Raw genomic sequence first — 18,786 nt, 5'->3', positions numbered from 1 at the left:
TGTTTCCAATGAAACACATTCTTGAAAATGTGTCTTTGTTCCAGCACTGTTAAACCTTCTGAACATGCAGCATTTGAACTTTTATTTAGAGTACATTTGAGAGAACTGTTTCTGGTCTTTTCTGCCAGGTAGGCAGCAGAAACCTTTGTGGAGATGGCATTAAAGCACTATAACTTTTCCCTCTGTCATTGTCAAATGACTGGATTTATTGGATTTATATGAGTGCTGTCAGTTTGCACACAGATCAGGATCTGCCACTGTCTTTTCACTGAAACAGTAGCTAGGCACAGGCTAGAGCTTCATTGCATGTAAAAGATGACCTTTCCTCTAAAATCACTCCTTTGCTGAGGGGCTTTGGAACTGAGCAGGTTCAATTGTCCTGGTGGCTGGTTGCTCCTGATGCCTTGAATCTTCCTGTGTCACTCTCTGTGCTCATTGTGTGGTGGAAGGAGCAGTAAGACCCCTGAGGAAGGTGTCAATAAAGAGGTCTTTTTCTTTTTTTCTCCTGAGCTGGAAATACAAGAGACTCATCACTTCTGATTTTATGTGAGTTGGTTTTTGATGTCTTAGGCTGAATGATGTTAATTTCAGCAGTATCATTATGGTCTGTAAAGAGGTTTACAGAAAGCAGAGAGACAAGGGTTTAGTTTTCTGGTCTCATGGCAGATGTCATTGCACTTGTTTTCCTATAAATCATGCCTGTAACTTTGAGTTATTTCTAACTTTTGTGTGTTTTAAAAGGTTGGTACAACTCCCTTGGTCTGAATTTTTCAGCTGTTACTGAATAACTGTAATTGAATTAGAAATTATATGTTATAATTATATGTTACATTTAGTCTATTCAGAGTCATTCTGGTTGCAGGATGATAAATTCCATACAGTATTTTCTCAGGTTCAATTTCATGTCTAAAGACAGACTGAATAAACTTCTCTATAACAGAAGAAACATTGTTATTATTTGCAAAATTCATTAGTTGAGCATATTTAAACAGCCTTTGGTTGAGTAGGGAAATAGGACCTTTAGCTACCAAAGTGGAAGACAACAGGAATTAATGGATTACACCTTTCTGGTAAGGTAATACTTTGTAGGTTGGAGGGATTTGGGATGTTTTAATTTTTCAGTGTTTTTTTGTTGGGTTATTTTTTGTTGTTGTTGTTGGGGTTTTTTTGGTTTTTTTGTTTTGTTGGTTTGTTGTTCTTTTTGGAGGTATGTGTTTTTTCAGATTTTTGGTTTTTTATTTCTCTACGTTTTAAAAGTAGTGTGAAAATCCCTAATTTACTGCTGAAGGAGCTTTTCCATGGAAAGAAACCTTTCTTAAATATGAAGTTTGTGAACTCAGAACTGCTGTAACTATCTATGGAAGGCATTTGATTTGGTCTTCTGTTTGCTTAAAAGGTCCCAGGTAGCACAGAACTAATTAGTAGTACAGAGTCCATTCAATTAACTGTTAATTTATTTGTAACAAGGAATTATAAGGTACTTTAAAAAATCATTCCTAGAAAGGATTTGAATTATTCAGTTGATATTTGTTTATATTGCATATTTATGATTAAAAAAACTGGAAAAAATTGAAGTACTGATCTATTGTATTGCTTGAAAAAAAATGTGCTTTAAAAATCATTAGACTAGCTCATTTAAATGTTTTTGGCTCGCAAATGTAATCAATTTTTTTATGTCTTTGGGATGTATGTTACAAGCCCTGCTTGTTGGGTCTGAACAGAAATTGTTAGTGTCTGTATTGCATAGGGTCTGAATGTCTGCAATATGTCATCTCACCCTGAGAGTGTCCAGATGGGAACTCTTAATTTAACTGTCTTTTAATTCCTAGTGTGAATAGAATTCTGACTAGGATTGAATCTCCAAAATAGCTGCTGTCTTAAAGTTTTATTCCAGTTGGCTGACATGACCCAAAAAAAATTCTGAAGCTATCATATGAGATGACACAGATAACTATCAAAAATTTGATTGTTTATTTATTCTCCATTTCTGTATTAGGAAAAATAAGTTAATATTGTAACATGCAGCTGATTTTTAATAGACTAATTTAGACTAAAAGCAAAGTATAGGGAAAATCTGGGGAAAGAATCAAAGGAACCTTATGACTTAGATGATTTTTTTGTATGAAACATTTTATGTTTGTCTTTGGTTGAATAGAGGTGATAATAACTATTGGAAATATATGCACATATGTCTGTATGTATGAGAAGAAAGGTTATAATATAAATAGGCATATAAAGTAAATCTTTGCTTAGTTCTCAGCTGAATCTTGCCATTGCAGCCTTTGAGCACTCTCAGAGCAGAATGCTGGGAGTGGGAGTCGCCTCATTTAACTCGCTACCAGCATCTCTTCCATGGGAGCCAAGAAGTGAGGTCCACAACACCTGTATTGCAGCAGCAGCACTCCTGGGCGGGCACAGAGCTTGGCTCCAGCACGGCCTGAATCCCTGAGGGAAAAGCAGGAGCAGGGCTGATGGCATTGCTCTGGGAGCTAAATCAAATCCCAGGAATCTGTGAGCTGCACACTGTGTGAAGAGTGTACACATCTGGCCATTCTAATCGCTTTCTCATTAGCATCCCTGCATCTTTTCATAAAGAGATGAATTTTTGTTAAAATAAATTTCGTTTCAAGAAGCAGATATGTTTCTGTGGGAGATACAGCTTAAATTCCACCAGTGTAGAGTGCTGCTGCTGGCATTACCATTTTTATAGGCTGAGTTTTGTAAGCCCTTGCTTACAAGAGAAGACAGTGTGCTAACAGCTGTTGTCCAAACTATGAACAGAAAAATTCATCTTCCCCTGATTTTAGCAGAAGGCAATGCAATAGTGTATGTTGGGTATGCTGGGGCACTACAGAGGAAGTAAGAATGATGTAATGCAAGGAGCCTTAAGGTCTTTACCTTAAGGTATGTGAAGGTGGAACATTTTCACAGAGCTCAGAGAATATAGTTTCCGTAGTTGAAAAGCCAAAATAGCCTTAGGACAACTCTCTGAAGGCTTTCTGACTTGAAGCAGGCTTTTTTTCCTTGCTTATTGTCTTCTGATGGACTGACTCTTTTGTGAAGGAAGTAAGCTTTCAGTATTTCATTTCATTGTTGCCTGTGGTTTGACTTAGTATCCTAAGAAAATGTTAGAAAAACTTGATAAAATATGGCTATAGACTAGGCATGAAGAGACATAGAGAATTGTCAGTAAAGTGTGTAACAAAATTACAACTCACTTGAAAAGCAATTTCATAATATTTCTGATCTTCTGTAGGCTCTTGCTAAGTCTTTAATGTAATCTGGGTATTTGTGGGTAACACCTTAAAGTTTAATTATGTGTAAGATCTTTGTGATTTTAGTTCGACTATTTCAGTTTTTTGTAAATGACAGCTCCTGATTTGGGGAATCAAAGGTGCAGATTTTTCTGTGATCATCTGTAAGTACAGGTTTTGCACCGTTCTTGCTTGTGGCACAGGACTGACTGTTAAATTAAAATATCTCTTAGTATGTAGAATCTAAATCTACATCTTAAGCCTTGATCTGTGTTCCCCAGCATCTCACAGCTTCAGGCCAGAAATGTGAAACTTCTAAATTTGCTTGCCAGGGTCAGTTTTAGTTCAGTTTATTCCTTCTGCTTTGGGACTGGGGAGCTGGGTTCAGGAATGAGTGAATGAAGAAGGAAAAGGTCAGGACTACCCTTTCAGAAGCTCTGCCAGGTCTCAATGCTGATATCATCAAGGTTGTAATTCCACAGGTAGAGCTCCTTGCAGGGTCAGGAATCCTTGCACTCAAATTTCACGAAGGGTTACGAAGCTTTTCCCCTCTGTTCTTAGAAAAAAAGCCTGACTAATAATTTATAATGGAGTGGGGGAAAAAGGAATTTCATTATGAAACACTTTTAACCCCTAACTGTCAACAGAAAACTACCCAAAGCAATCTTGCCTAGCAAGCTCTTCAATGTACTCCAATTTATTAAAATTTTCCAGATTTACTTTGCAAAAGTACTTGTGTTTTTTTTCTTCTTGGAGGTTAGAAGTTAAAGAATTTCCAAGTTCATAACGGTGTTTCAGATGCTTGTCTAAATTGATTTTAAAGATACTTTTATTTTAGTGAGAGTTAGGAATATTTTTAATGATCATGTAAGTAGAGATTGGAAATGGCTCTTGTGTCAGAGGATGTGCTTGTCTGGTGGGAAGGTCTTACAGGTTATTGAGGTATTTAATCTTGTAGTTAAGATGTATGTAATCAGTAGTTTTCTGCCTCCTTGCAGACCTATTCACTTCTTTGACACTTCAAAAAGCAGGAGAGGGAAGATTACCAGTTTATATCCCTTATCTCACTAAAGAGGGAACAAACCAAATGGAGAAAGTCTATAATAATCCAATGGCTACATTTTATTTTTTTTATACAGAGGTATATCTGAGAATTCTTTTCCTTCCCCCTTTGTTTTTTGGAATAAATGCAAAGACCAAATTTTGTGCTCATGGAAAACAACTTGTATTAATAGATTATCAGAAAAATCTTTCAGACACCAGCTTCTCTTGTGACTAGATAATGTGTTCTGCAGAAGGCAGATGTCTCAGCAGACTCCAGTCTGGCAAATCAACCCTTATGTTTTGGGTCTTTGAAGTCCATGTTGGGTTGGCTGCAGATACAGAAACTCAGCACTGAGTGATTGCAGGGGTCAGTACATTATGGGAGGTCTTAGACTGCAGCTTGTTCCTGCTTCCCTTGCTGAAGGCCATGGAAACTCATTGGCTGGCTTGTCCTTCAGCCCCTGTGTGCATCATTTATTTAGAAACCTGTTCCTGAAGGATCCTGATATCTTTTGTTCCAGTGTGGAGGTGACTTGGAGATGTTCCTAAAGCTTATTCTTGCAGAAATTAAAAGTTGGATAGCCTTTTAAAAGCAAGCCTACAAAGTGTCTCATATATTTGTCCTTTTTGTATATAAAAAGATGTAGATAGATATAGATTTCAATATATAGATATATAGATATTTATAAATTAATTAGGTCACTTAAAGCTATTAGTGTGACATAAACTCAGTTTTCAAGGCTCACTGAATTTTTATGGCTTCCTTCTAAGAGTATAAGGAAAAGCTACCTCGAAAATTGACATTCTGAGATAAGAACTGATGATATCTGATAATAACCGATTCTGTCATGAACTCGTGATAGAATATGCAGCTTTTTAGCTATGTTAGGTCCAGTTTGCAGAAATAATTTAGCTATCTGAGGTATATTAGCAGTGTGATGATGATTGATTGGTACAATCATGCATAAAGGAAGTGCTGAGATCCTGCATTGAAACTTTAATGATTTATTCTTCTCTCTAGACCTGTTTTCTTGTCTTTTGTCCAATGCTGTTATCTTTACTGTTTGGGGAAAATTTATTTGTCTTCTTTATGATGCTCAGTAGTAGATTTAAATGTTGCTGTTTTGAGCTCCTTTAGGGATTTAAGGATCAGCATCCTGATGCTTAAGGGTAAGAATTTATTTTGATAGCTGCAGTAAGACTTAGAACAGCTGGCGGCTGTGTGCTTGGCTACAAGTGAAATAAACATAGCTGAATGAGGCCTGAAACAATGTGTTACTCCAGCCCTGACAGATCCTAGTATGAAATGGTGAGGTTGTTACCATCCATAGATGACATAGCTGAGGATTTCTTTGGTTTGATGAAACTTTGATGCCTTAGTCCTTTCTATACCTTCTGCCAGAAAGCAGGCATGCAGTCTGCCTTCTGTCAAGAGACACAGAATATTCTACTTCTCCCAATAAAAATAAAGTTTTGTTAAAGGAAAAATTTTGCTATTTTTCTCTTGTCCTGCCTTGAATGTGAATGTCACTTTTTTTTCTTTTTCTTTTTCTTTTTTTTCCTAGGTTATTTGGGAAGAGAATAGTTAGCTGAACAGAACAGCACGAGATGACTTATGATTCCTGTTCTTCATGGGAGCCTGTCTGGATTGGTATGCTTTGAGTTTTTTGTGTGGAGTTGTTTTGGGGTTGTGGTTTTTTTTGCTACACTGACATACAGTTACATGTATAATTCAAAGATTCACTTAAAATTTAGGAATTTAGGAAGCTTTCAACTTGTTAGTTGCATGTTAATAACTAGATGGAGACTATGAATGTTTTCAAAAATGTTCAATGTTTACTGAAGGTACTACAGTACTTGCTCAGCTCTTCATCATGATGATGGTTAATGTGACCATTGAACTGGTGGAAAAGTTAAGAGTCAGGGGAAATATGACAGAACTAGAAATGAACCTAGAACTGCCCAAGTCCTTTCACGTGATCTGCAGATTGAGAACATGATTTTTCCCAAGAGCTAAGAAAATAGAATTATTTTTTATGCTTTGAATATTTGTGGTTTACAGTAGTGATAATGATTAGCATGATTAACATTTCTTGACAGTTAATGGCTCTCTGAATGAAGGTCATAAGGAAATATCATCGAGAGACCAATTAGTTGTACTAAATGACCCAAGGCAGAGGTGACTGTTTCCCACAGTACTTTCCTATGAAAATTGCCACAGCAGTGTTTATAGAGTGGAAAAAAGAACAATTTCCTAAATTAAAGTAATGCCTCTTCTGAATAGTTTTATGGGTCATCTGCTCATGCAGTGTAGTTGATTAGTTTCAATTTAGGTTATATGTAAATAGGTATTAGAACTGAAAACTGCTGCTTTCTTTTAGGTGAGTAAGAACATTGTCCCTGCTGCTTTGTGCTCTGACTCATTCTTTTCACTGGTGTTAGCAGAAAGGATTCCATTGTGACATGTTCCTGCCTCTGCTTAATTGCAAGGGAAGCAATGCTTGATTCGTATTTAGAGGGGTGTGTCCTGGGTATATTTGTACAATAATGTGGTGTCAGAGAGCACATACTTGAGTATTTTCTCATGACACATAAATTCTTTTGAAAATAAAATAAGCCCATGTCCTTCATGCTTCTTTTTATTGTTTTCCCCCTAAGAATATTTTGCTTTTTAAATGTTTTTTATGTTGTGAAAAATATTTTTTTGCCGAAGTTTGCCTGTAAAATAAAACCATTGATAGTAGCTATAAAGCATGCAAAAACTTCTGGGACCACTTAAAATATCCCAAAGAAATGAGATCACTGTACCAGGCAGTGCTGCCTTCAGGTTTCTGAATTATCTTTGTGTGCTGGATGAAATCGTGGTGATGGTCAGTATTGCCAAAATATGCTTGATTTTAGCAGACAAATTTATGAAGTCATTGAACATTTTGGCAGCTATTCATAGTGTGTTCTGATGTGTGTTAAACTTAACTGTTATTGTGACACTGTTATGTTCCCTCTTTTGTCTTTTTTTGGAGTTCCTGGCTTTGACTGATGTCAGTTTTGCATATAACATATAATCTTTTATTTCCAGTTGAGTATGCTATCCAGATTTTGAACAGGAACCTTTTAGCTTCTGAAGCTATTATAAATAGACGCCATAGTTCTAGCAATAATTATATTTGATGAATGGAATTTGTGTGTTATTTAGCTTTAAGTATGTACTTCATTGAAATAATTGTGTCTATTATGTTCCATAAAAAGAAAGTAGTATATGAGTGAGAACCTTGCTTGAGAGAAAATGTGCATACACAGTAAATTTCAGCACTGAAATTGAAAAAAGTGATTGTATGAAGCTTTTTTGCATCTGAAAAGAATCTGTGAGAGTACATGTTCCAAAAGTGAGAATGCTGGGACAGAAAGGTACCTATCTGCCTCTTGCTTGAGTACCTGACCATCAGTAGACTTGCCATTTAAACTATCAAAGCATGGTTGTCTTTTGCAAGCTGTGTGATTACCATTCAGCAAGGACTGGGCCTTGAAATTACAGGATCTGCCTTTCTCAAAGAGTGAGTGAGGACTGAAATGCTGTTGCTTGAAATTGTCTTATTGGTTTCTTTCATCTTATATTTCTATCTTTACATCATTTTGGAAAATTTGGAAGGGTAGGAAGAAGGGTGGAGGCACATGTTTAATAATCATGTACATGCTCATGGAAGAAGGCCTTTAAGTAGGAAGAAAAAAAAAAGGAGAAAAATTTATGTGTGCTGGCAATAGAAGGGAACCTCTTGAGTTTATTGGCTGAATTGGTCAGTCACTTCCATGAAGGATAATAGCCAAGAAAGAGCATTGCCTGCAGGTTAAATAAGTGTAAATCCAAACCAAAATCTGAGCATGCTGATTCTGTGTGCACTGCACAGAGATATTTCACACTCAGAGTGATAAACAGAGCCTGGAGAATGGTGCTGCTGGAAACCATCAGGAAGTAAGGAACACAGGAGCAACACAGGATCCAAGGCCTGCAGTTTTCTTACTAGGTTAGTGTCTTCTTTGCAACAGCTGATCACTGCTCACTCTCTCATCCTTCTTGAAAAGATAGGGCTGATGACTTATGCAGCAGCCAAATGGCTTGTGCTCTTTCCACTGTGAGCACTAGGCTGGGTCCAGGCAGCAGCTTGGCTGAGGTCATTCTCCTCCTCTTCTCTTAATGCTGCATGGAGAAACATGCAGACATCACACAGAGGGGACAAAGCACAAAAGGGAATGTGGCTATTTGCATAGAGAGCTGGGATGGTGAGAGAACATATGTGGGATTATTTTTCTTTATTTTTCTGTGTTTGTTAGGAATAAACTATAGACACTTGCGGGTCCTTTGTCCTTTGCTTTATGTTGTGTGCTACTGACTTGAGAAATGCAGGGTAGCACAATCTTTTCAGCTGAATTAAGGATGCAGAACACTTTTACTCCTTCTCCCCTTGTCTGGTTCCTTCTGTTAAGAAGGAAAATTTAGGATGTAGCAGTATTTTCTGAAGATTGATTGTTTACTATAAAACATTATCAGTTGTTTCTCTAGTTTTTGTTTGATTTGTTTTCCTCTTTAAAGCTTTTATGATACAGGTTATCATCTAAGCCTCTGCTGAACTTCTTACTTCAGAGTGTGGGGTTGTGTGGCATAATGATGTAAACTTAACCTGAGTGAGCAAATTCTGTTATGGGTATTTAAAGCTAGTCAAGTAACTCCATGTATGTGCTCAGATGTCTGTATTCAAATCAGTCAGCAGAGAGAGATGGGTGATTCACCTCTTTCTACATGGATATCTGTATAATGATATGAAATATGTCCCAAATGCTGTCTGAATTCACAGAACCTGTATGATATCCACAATATCCTGAAACAAGTGTTTTCATAATTACTTGTGAAATAATAATTTCCAAATGTGGGCTTCTCAGTTTGAGAGAGACATGGATATACTGAAGAGAGTAAAGGGTTACAAAGATGAGGAAGAGGCTGGAGCATCCCTTCTGTGAGGAAGGACTGAGAGAAGTGGGGCTATTCAGCCTGAAGTAGAGAAGGCTCAAGGGGATCTTATCAATGTTTATAAATACTTGAAGAGAGGGTACAAAGAGGACAGAGCCAGGCTCTTTTCAGTGGTGCTGGGTGATAGAGGCAGTGGGCAGAAACTGAAACAGGAAATTCCCCTGAACATCAGGAGACAATTTTTCTCTACTGTGGCCCTTTAGTAGGTGGCCCTGCTTGAGCAGAGAGGTTGGAGAAGATGATCTCCAGAGGTGTTTTGTGATTTCTTTGACTTTTCCTGTTCTTATGCTTTGAGAGACAGCAATCATTCACTTTCCCTAAAGTGTCACTAAAAACTTGGTAGACCTCTATGATAGCTTTTTTCAGTTGCTTTTTAATAGAGATCAAGTGGTACAGAACTGAACATAGTACTGAAGAGATGCCATAGATGTGTATGGCAGGTGGTATATCTAAATATACAGTGTATATAGCTAGCTCATGGTTTTCTTCTCAGTTCCTTTGCTAACAATTCTGAGCACACAGCTGATGTTTTCATGAGCAGACTATGAAAATTTGAAGATCTGTTTTTCTTCTGGATGGTAATTATTGGTTTAGCATCTGTTATTGTGTAGATAAGTGTTTTCAGTACAGGCATAGCTTTATCTCTAGCAATGAATTTTGTGGGGTAGACTGTTGGCTTGCCACTAGCTCTTGAGAGATCCCTCTGTACCTTTTTATAGTTGACCTTTTTTTTTTATTAAATTGACCTAAAAAACAGTTCATGTTCATCATCAGCAAATGTCATGGTTTTGCATTTCCCTCTTCTCCTCCATAGATTAAAGAGCTTGAACCCCAGTAAAGGTTTTATTTTTTAGCATCATTCTGGTGACCAAACTAAACACTCCTTTTTTTTGTTTCCTATTTGAAACTTATTATTGTCTGTAGAAGGGTTTTACATTTATCTCAGGGCAGATTAGTTTCTTTTAGAGCCTTGGTAGAAAGACCTATACAAAGCCAATCAGAAATACAGAAGTTACTTTTGCTGACTTATTGCTTACACAGCTCTAAAAGATACTACCCTGGGGATCTAATTTTCTTGCTCCAAGATTTTAAATCCAGAATTATGTGTTGAATTTATGTTCTTTTGCAGTTCCTGCAGAATGCTACAGCTTCCTTTCCTTCATAGTGTTCTCAGCTTGTGGAGTCATAAACCTCAGTGGATCTTTGGGTGAGATTTTCTTGTTCATTGCTAAACTATTTCTTGCTTATTCTGGAAAGTTCTGTTAACCTTTTTCCTGTTGGTTACATACTTTATTCTAAAAAGTTAAAGAAGACTAGTAGAGGAAAAATTTATATAGATCAAAGAAAGAAGAGCTTTGGCTAGTATATATGCTTTAGCCTGTAATTAACATTGAGGTTTTGTCTAAAGGAGTTAGTGTAAAAATAAAATATAAAGAGAGAGAATGGAGGGAAAGAAAAAGGATTAAGTTAATGGAATTGGTAATTTTTGCAAAATGTCAATGTACATAGCTTTATATACCTCTGATGAGTTATACAATCTTTGAAATTTAATAGGACAGAATAGAAAATTATAACTTTCATTCAAGCAGTAAGACCTCTAGAAAGTGGAACTTGTGTGACCCTATTGGGTTTATGTAACGAGGTTTTGGTAGCAGGGGTGGCCTCTGTGAGAAGCTGCCAGAAGCTTCTCTATGACCCATAGAGCCAATGTCAGTGGAAGGGACCCAAATGTGAGTGTTCAAGAAAAACTGCAGCCTGTGGGAAGGAGTGTATTGGAGAAGTTCATGGGGGGCTGTCCCCCATGGGAGGAATCCACACTGGAGGAGAGCAAGAGTTTGAGTCTTGCCCCGGTGAGCAAAGGGCAGCAGAGACAACGTGTGATGAACTGGCTGCAGTCCCTGTTCCCTGTCCCACTGCGTTGCTGGTGGGGAGGAGATAATTAGGCAGAAGCTTAAACTCAGGAAGAAGGGAAGGGAGGGATGAGGTGAAGGTGTTTTTATGATTTAGCTCTATTTTCTCATTACCCTACTGTGATTTAATTGGTAATAATTTAATCTAATTTCCCCAAGTTGAGGTTTTGCCTGTCATAGTAACAGGTGAGTGATCTCTCCCTGTTCTTACTTCAACGTACAAGCCTTTTGCAATACTTCTTCTCCCCTGGCCAGCTGAAGAGGGAGTGAAAGAGCAGCTCTTTCATGTGGTGTCCAGCCAGGATCAGCCCACTACAAGAGTAAATTAAATTAGGATGTTTATAACAACATCTTTTGTGATACCGTTGAAAGTTAAAGGACACAGAGAGGTTAATCATTTATCTGAAATAAAAATGCTGATGGTAGTCTGGTCCTGGAAATCATCTAGTGATAGGGCTTGCATAGTCAGGGGATGAAAGGAACAGGTCATACTGCTGATTTTATTTGATAAATTCCTGACAGCAGCCTGAGCAGGCTTGCTTTCAGACTGCTAGAAGTCCAAACTGGGGGTGTAGACCAGATTTTGTTGTCTTACAGTTAATTTGTTTGCTGGTGAAGAATTATCCAGCAAAAGGTAAACTTTTTATCCTACACAAAATATGTGGTTCTTGTGTAAATTCATAAAAAATATTCCTTTCTCCCTTTATTTTTACTGATATTGATACTAAACAGAACCTGCATAAATACTGTGGGCAGAGTTTGTGTTACCCTAAGCTGCTTGTGTTAGTAGAACAAGCTTGTCATCATGTGCAGAAATGGAGGAGAGAGATTGCCCTCTGAAGATGCCTTTATCCCTTTTCTAATGATAAACACGAAAACAGCCAGAAGGGACTATTGCAGTCATCCAGAATGAATGAGGTGAAGCCCACTTTGTTTCTGTGTGTAGTGATTGTTTTTGAAAAGGGCATTGAATCCTCCTGGTTTCCAGCTTGATCAAATGTCAGTGTGCTCTGAGAGTGTTTAATTTAGTAGTCCAAGACAAAGGGGAGAAGCTAGCACTGAAAAGGTGAGTGAGCTCTCAACTCCTTTGCATTTTATTTGTTAAGAATATGTACATACAAATACATGTAACAATACAATACTAGTAGTAATAGTGCAACAAGACAGTGCTTGGAGCTAAGGAAATGTTGGATTGTGTCAGTACCTATAGGGGCCTGCAGGAGGGCTGGAGAGGGGCTTTCCACCAGGTCATGGCCATGGTCTTAAGCTGAAGGATGAGATTCACACTAGATATTAGGAAGAAATTCTCTACTGTGAGACTGGTGAGGCACTGGTACAGGTTGCCTATGGATGTTGGGGGTGTCCTATCCCTGGAAGTGTTCAAGGCCAGGTTGGATGGGGCTCTGAGCAACATGGTCTGGTGGAAAGTGTTGCTGCTAGAGCAGAGGGTCAAAACTAGAAAATCTTTACAGACCCTTCCAGTCCAAACCATTCTATGGCTATAATCACAAGGGAGGGAATTCAGCAGGATGTGTGTGCATTAGATTTACAAGGAAAAAGAGAGTGCACATGGTTAACTTATATGGGATACCAAGATGAATTAACAAAAACATGCCCAGAGCAGTGGAAGCAAGAAAGTTTACTGCTAGTGGAAGAGTTGTGGTAACCAAAGAAGTGATGGTTTCTTGTACATGAATGTGAGTCAGTCCCTAAGTGAAACAAATTGAAAAATTCTTTTATCCTGTGGACAAGTTATTTCATAATTACAGGTTAGGATATTTTGCATGTTTTTCCTGAGGTGTCTGATGTGGATGACTGACATGGAACTAAGAATTCTGTATTATGTGCAATAACTTGGATAAATAGGGTTTGAGCGCTTACCAAGCAGGTAAATAGGCAATATACTGATACCATTTAAGCTATTTAGAAATGTTATTAAAGTTTCTATCTGTAGGCAATTTCAAAACAAAATAAAGTTAGTTCAAAAATTACAAGATTCAAATAAAAATACTTTTTTGATTTATTAATTCTTAATCAGTAAAGTTTCAAGCACAAAAGTTCTTAAGCCTTGGTTATGGTAGAAAAAAGCATGATGAGTTGAGAGTATTGTGCAGTATCAGCAGGACTGCAGGAGTAGGACCTATGAGAGAAAGGCCAACTATTACAAGACTCCTATATTTGGTGCTTAAGTAAACTGTGTCTGCCTGAATTGTAAACATATATTAAGGATACTATTCTTATTAAGGAAAGCTGAGCAATCATTAGGTTACCACTGGTTTCAGAGAGTTTTATATTGTGTATTTACATTTATTTCTTCTTTTTCAGATGGAAATACTGACATGAACTTAAGAACTTTGATGCTTTCAAACCTTGAATTTTGATTGTTAAATGTCCAGTTCAAAATACTGCCTGAACAAGATGAAATGCCTTGAAGACTTTTGGTTCTGCTTTCATTTTTCTTGAAGCAATGGTTTTCTCAGCAATGTTGACGCTGGCCCACTCTGGGACCTCAAATGCTACTTTCATTGTTTATGAAAATGCCTATACGAATTTTACCACTCCCCAGTTCTTGCTTCGTAGTGGCACAACGCAGCCATTGAGATATGGTTCAGGTGCTGTGCTCACCACTGACAGAAGTACTTTCCTAGTAAACACCACAGCTACCCTGCCGTCACAAGAAGTTTTCAGGAGCTTGAGTTTGCCACTCCAGATCATTCTTTCTGCTGCTATGATATTTATCCTATTGGTTTCTTTCCTTGGAAACTTTGTTGTCTGCCTGATGGTCTACCAGAAGGCAGCTATGAGATCTGCAATTAATATCCTCTTAGCAAGCCTGGCTTTTGCAGACCTGCTGCTGGCAGTGCTGAACATGCCATTTGCTCTGATAACAATCATTACCACTCAGTGGATTTTTGGGGATATATTTTGCAGAGTTTCTGCCATGTTCTTCTGGCTTTTTGTCGTAGAGGGGGTAGCCATTCTTCTTATTATTAGTATTGACCGATTTCTTATCATAGTTCAGAGGCAAGATAAACTGAACCCCTACCGGGCAAAGATTCTTATTGTGATTTCCTGGGCAGCATCCTTTGTTGTTGCTTTTCCGTTATCAGTAGGGAATCCTAATCTGCAGATACCCTCGAGAGCACCTCAGTGTGTTTTTGGCTACTCTACAAGCCCAGGTTACCGAGCCTATGTGATAGTTATCTTGCTAATTGCATTTTTTATTCCATTCCTGGTAATGCTGTATTCTTTTATGGGCATACTCAACACTGTCCGCCACAACGCAGTTCGTATCCATAGCCACCCTGATAGCATATGTCTCAGCCAGGCCAGCAAACTTGGTCTCATGAGCTTACAGAGACCTTTCCAGATGAATATTGATATGAGCTTTAAAACTCGTGCCTTCACGACCATCCTGATTTTGTTCCTTGTCTTCATAGTCTGTTGGGCACCATTCACCACTTACAGCCTTATTGCCACGTTCAACAGCCACTTCTACTACAAGCACAACTTTTTTGAGATAAGCACTTGGCTCCTTTGGCTCTGCTACCTCAAGTCTGCACTGAACCCACTGATTTACTACTGGAGGATTAAGAAGTTTCATGATGCATGCTTAGACTTGATGCCCAGGTTCTTCAAGTTCTTGCCACAGCTCCCTGGCCACACGCGGCGGCGCATCCGGCCCAGCGCCATCTACGTGTGTGGGGAGCATCGCTCAGTGGTTTGAAACTGCGGTTGTTTGACAATGATTGTTGTTTGCTGGGGTAATTTGCTTTTAGGCTTTGGGTTGAGTTTTGTTTTGTTTCATATGGCTTTTTCAGTGTGGCCATATCTTATAACTTGATTAAATTTTCAGTACTTTGTGCAATTTTGGGAAGATAGAGGGAGGGAATGTGATTGGTTATAGTTGGGTTTACTACCAGAATACAATGTAAGCAGAATAACAAATGTTACCTCTAGGATTCCATGGAAATCCATTCTTCTAATGAAAACTATATTTGGAACATCTTGTCAGGTTTATGCTTACTAGGCCTGCAATTTTACCTAATTGTAGGAACTTTTTTTATGCTGCTAAGATACGGTGTATTTAGTTGGTGTAAATTTCTGGAAAACTGTTGCTGCTGTCTGCCAGTATATTAGAGCCAAAAAGTCTCATTAGATTATTTCTATCTAATTTAATGATATTTCAGAAGTTTTCACGGTAACATTAAAAACCTGGTTTTTTAATATTTCCATTAATATTTTTGTGCACTTTACAAAATTTACTATGTAGTTTGTTCATTTGAATATTTTTTTCTGTATTGAAGATGTATTATTATTGGTTATTATTATTTGTTAAGTTGGTGAATTTCAATGAATGACCCATGTAAGCTCTAGGATGGTGATTTATGTTGGTACAGCTATGTGTACAGTCGTAGATTTTCTCGTTTTCTAGCAATTGATCAAAATTACCTGCTCAGTTATCAGGAGACTTAGAAGGAGAAAACAGAGGAATGAAAGAGAAAGAAAGAAAAATACTATAACCTGAGATTTAGGCTCACACATGGTTTAGAAGAATAGTGTTCATGTTAAAATGATTACAGGGTAAAGGGTGACTGCAGCTGTTACTTGAGGCTATTACAAGTCATCCAAACCTCGTGATGTGCCTGAAAACCTATCTGAAATAGTGATTTTTGGGCCTGCAATTTATACTATGTTGGTGTAATGTTGTTTCTGCTTGGAGCTCATATAAGGCTAGGTGTGCTCTACACAGCTGAAATCATGCTGTTAGGCATTTGTTGGGATAGGAGTAGAAATAGTAGGGTAAACCAGCACACAGATAGCAAATGAACCATAGTTGAGGTTAGCATTTAGTCTACATAGTAATTGCAGGGAGAAAAAGAGTTCTTGATGTGTTTTGCAATTTAAGTATTGGATCAAAACCATAAACAGTCACAGAATCATAAAATGGCTTGGTTTGGAAGGAACCATAAATATCATCCTGCTCCAATACCCCTGCCATGGGCAGGGACACCTTTCACTAGACCAGGCTACTCAGAGCCCCATTCAATTTGCCCTTGAACTCTTCCAGGGATGGAACATCCACAGCTTCTTTGGGAAACCTGTTCCAGTGCTTCACCACCCTCACATGGAAGAATTTCTTCCTATATCTTTTCTAAATCTACACTCTTTCAGCCATTACCCTTTATAACAGTTAGCCAGCAGAGTTTGCTGGGGATGTAAGTTAAATTCCCCTTTTCCCTCTGATACTACTTCACATTGATTTTTTTATTACCTCTTTGTCTCTGTAGTGGCTGCTGCCTCAAGGATTTACTCACTGTTCTCATCTATTAGGCATCAGCTTCTCTCCCTAAAATGCCAAACTGCCTTTCTGATTAATATCAGACTGTGTTGGTATCCTCCTGGAAAGCAGAAAAACAAGGATTTTCCTTGATGATAGCAAACCAAACTCAGATACTTTTTTTTTTCAATCAGCTGAATAAATATTTATTGTGAGACAAGTAGAGTTAAGACGTTAAGACTTAGGTTTGGGCTTTGGAGCCAGATCCCCAGTTGCTCTGGGGCTGGGAAGAATACCTGCAGAATCAGCTTTCTGGGGCTGTGACTGAGAGCAGAGGGATTGATGTAGAACCAGAGCTAGGGTTTGGGCTTCTTTTGCTTCCATCTGTCTTTCAGTGCCCCAAAGCATGGGGAGCTCTCTGTTGTTCTTGTGCCAGAGGAGCAAAAATAATAGCAGTTTTATCTGCTTCTGTGTGTCTGCACAGTACATGTGTGTATGAAGGAAATGTCCTATGTGGGTGTCCAGGGACTCCTTGCTTCCTGACAGCAGCAAAGTGTTCAATCCCAGATTTTTTTTTAAAGGTCTTCAATAAAGAACTAATTTAAGCTAAGTTAGCTCTGTTCTTCTCATTGACAGCTATTGGTAAAGCTGTTGTTGTTAAATTTTAGGAGTATAAAAGGAACAATTTTGAATTCTGTAATTTCATTTTAAAAAAACTAACAAACTGCCAGCTGAGACTGTGAATTGCGTGTAAAGGCATCTGGAAGTGGTGGTGTTATTGATGGCCATGCTTTCCCTTTCTTGTCAGTTTTACTGATGATGGTATAGATTTTTCTGATCTAAAGGAGTTCCACTATAAAGCAGAATGCTTTAGTATGTCTTTGCAGTAAAGCTTTTATTTTTCAATTACATTTACATTGATAGCACAAGTTTATGACCTGGTTAGTATGAATTTTCTGTTTCAAAGCTGTCATACCTGTTTATCTCTGAAAGCAGCAAAATTCTGCTTAACGTAACAGAGTGAGAGTGTACATTTTCTAAATGGCAGGAACAGGTATTTTTGCTGTCTTCCAGCTCTATGAGGCAAGAGATTTGAATGTTGTAAAACACAGTAATTCAAGAAGGAAAGAAGATGAGCAATACAGGAAAATTAATGAAATTACATTCCTGAAGGAAGAGGGGAAAACATTTTTTGGATTTTTGTGATCTCTGATATGTACTGGCTGTGAAGTATAAATTGCAAACATCAGACAGTTAATTTGTCTTGGTAATGAAGCACTTGTTTACACTGACTGTAACAAGGTTTCTGATCAAAGCTGCATCTACTTATCCTTGGAGAAAAGAAACCCAAATTGTGTGGCCCAAATTGAGAAATGATTTCCATAGTGATACAGTATTCACACTTGCCAGGTTTTTTGAGGCGATCAAAGCATATAGTGAACAAAAGTGTGTTCAAAAAAAGAAACAAGGTGTGGTTTGGAAGTATCCCCAGGGTAATTATGTGTTTACAGAATCATTTGAGCTATTGTGTCTATGTACTGTCTCGAGAGCAGTGCCTTGATAATTACAGCTGAAGTCCTAGGACCAAGTTGAAGACCTCTGAACTGCTCAGTCTTGCTGTCTGTGATCCTGCCAAGAATCCTGCATAACCTCACTGAGATTTGTAATGTTAAAACACATCCATATTGGCAGAAGTGGGTCTCCTGAGGCAATTTAATGGTCTTGACCAAGACCAAGCAGTTTAAAAACTCAGACTGATCCTTCTTGACTTTAAAGGGAAATTATAATTTTCTTCTTCTCCAGAGATGATAGTCATTACTAATCTGTATTCCCTCATGTTCTATTTTCAGACATCTTTAGTATGGAGGATTTAAATGAATGTATTTTGAAGTATGTTGCAGTTTATTTCATTCAGTCTAAGCATGCTGCTTACACAGGTCTCAATTGTACAAATCTATTGCTGAAATGATTCTTTTGTACTCAAAATTGTGTATTTTTGACAATTCTTGTTACTTATGTAAAAATATTTCTGTATATAGAGAAGAAAACTGTTTTGCCTCTTACTGCTTTCTGCCCCTATTTTTTTCACCTGTATGCTTAATGCTTTTATATTTTATTTTGGGCATATGCATAAATAACTGTGAGATTTCAGTGATCTTTCTGAACCCATTTGAGATTTTTAATTCCTAAATCATTCAACAATGCCTTCCTTGAAAGAGATTTTAATTTATTTTAGTGTGAAAACAAAAAATTCAGAGCACAAGTTTGTTGTGGTTG

At 37.8% G+C, this 18,786-nt stretch overlaps 1 protein-coding gene across 2 annotated transcripts in view; it reads left to right on the top strand.

Annotated features, from left to right (window-relative positions):
• Window positions 1-18,572, top strand: part of GPR63 (G protein-coupled receptor 63) — a 28,302-nt gene extending 9,730 nt beyond the window's left edge. For both annotated transcript variants that reach the window (XM_054279993.1, XM_054279994.1), the window contains exons 2-4: window positions 5,864-5,949; window positions 10,448-10,525; window positions 13,554-18,572. In XM_054279993.1, the coding sequence (XP_054135968.1) occupies window positions 13,696-14,955 (1,260 nt within the window). In that variant the 5' untranslated portion in view covers window positions 5,864-5,949; window positions 10,448-10,525; window positions 13,554-13,695 and the 3' untranslated portion in view covers window positions 14,956-18,572. The remainder of the gene's footprint in view (window positions 1-5,863; window positions 5,950-10,447; window positions 10,526-13,553) is intronic.
• The last annotated feature ends 214 nt before the right edge of the window (window positions 18,573-18,786 follow it).

This window comes from Melozone crissalis, unplaced genomic scaffold (assembly GCF_028551555.1).
Source record: "Melozone crissalis strain CALT ecotype California unplaced genomic scaffold, PUWL_Pcris_2 ptg000027l_1, whole genome shotgun sequence".
NCBI classification, from domain to species: Eukaryota; Metazoa; Chordata; class Aves; order Passeriformes; family Passerellidae; genus Melozone; species Melozone crissalis.
The sequence above is the reverse complement of the archived record's forward strand: the minus strand, read 5'-3'. Positions and strand labels throughout refer to the sequence as shown.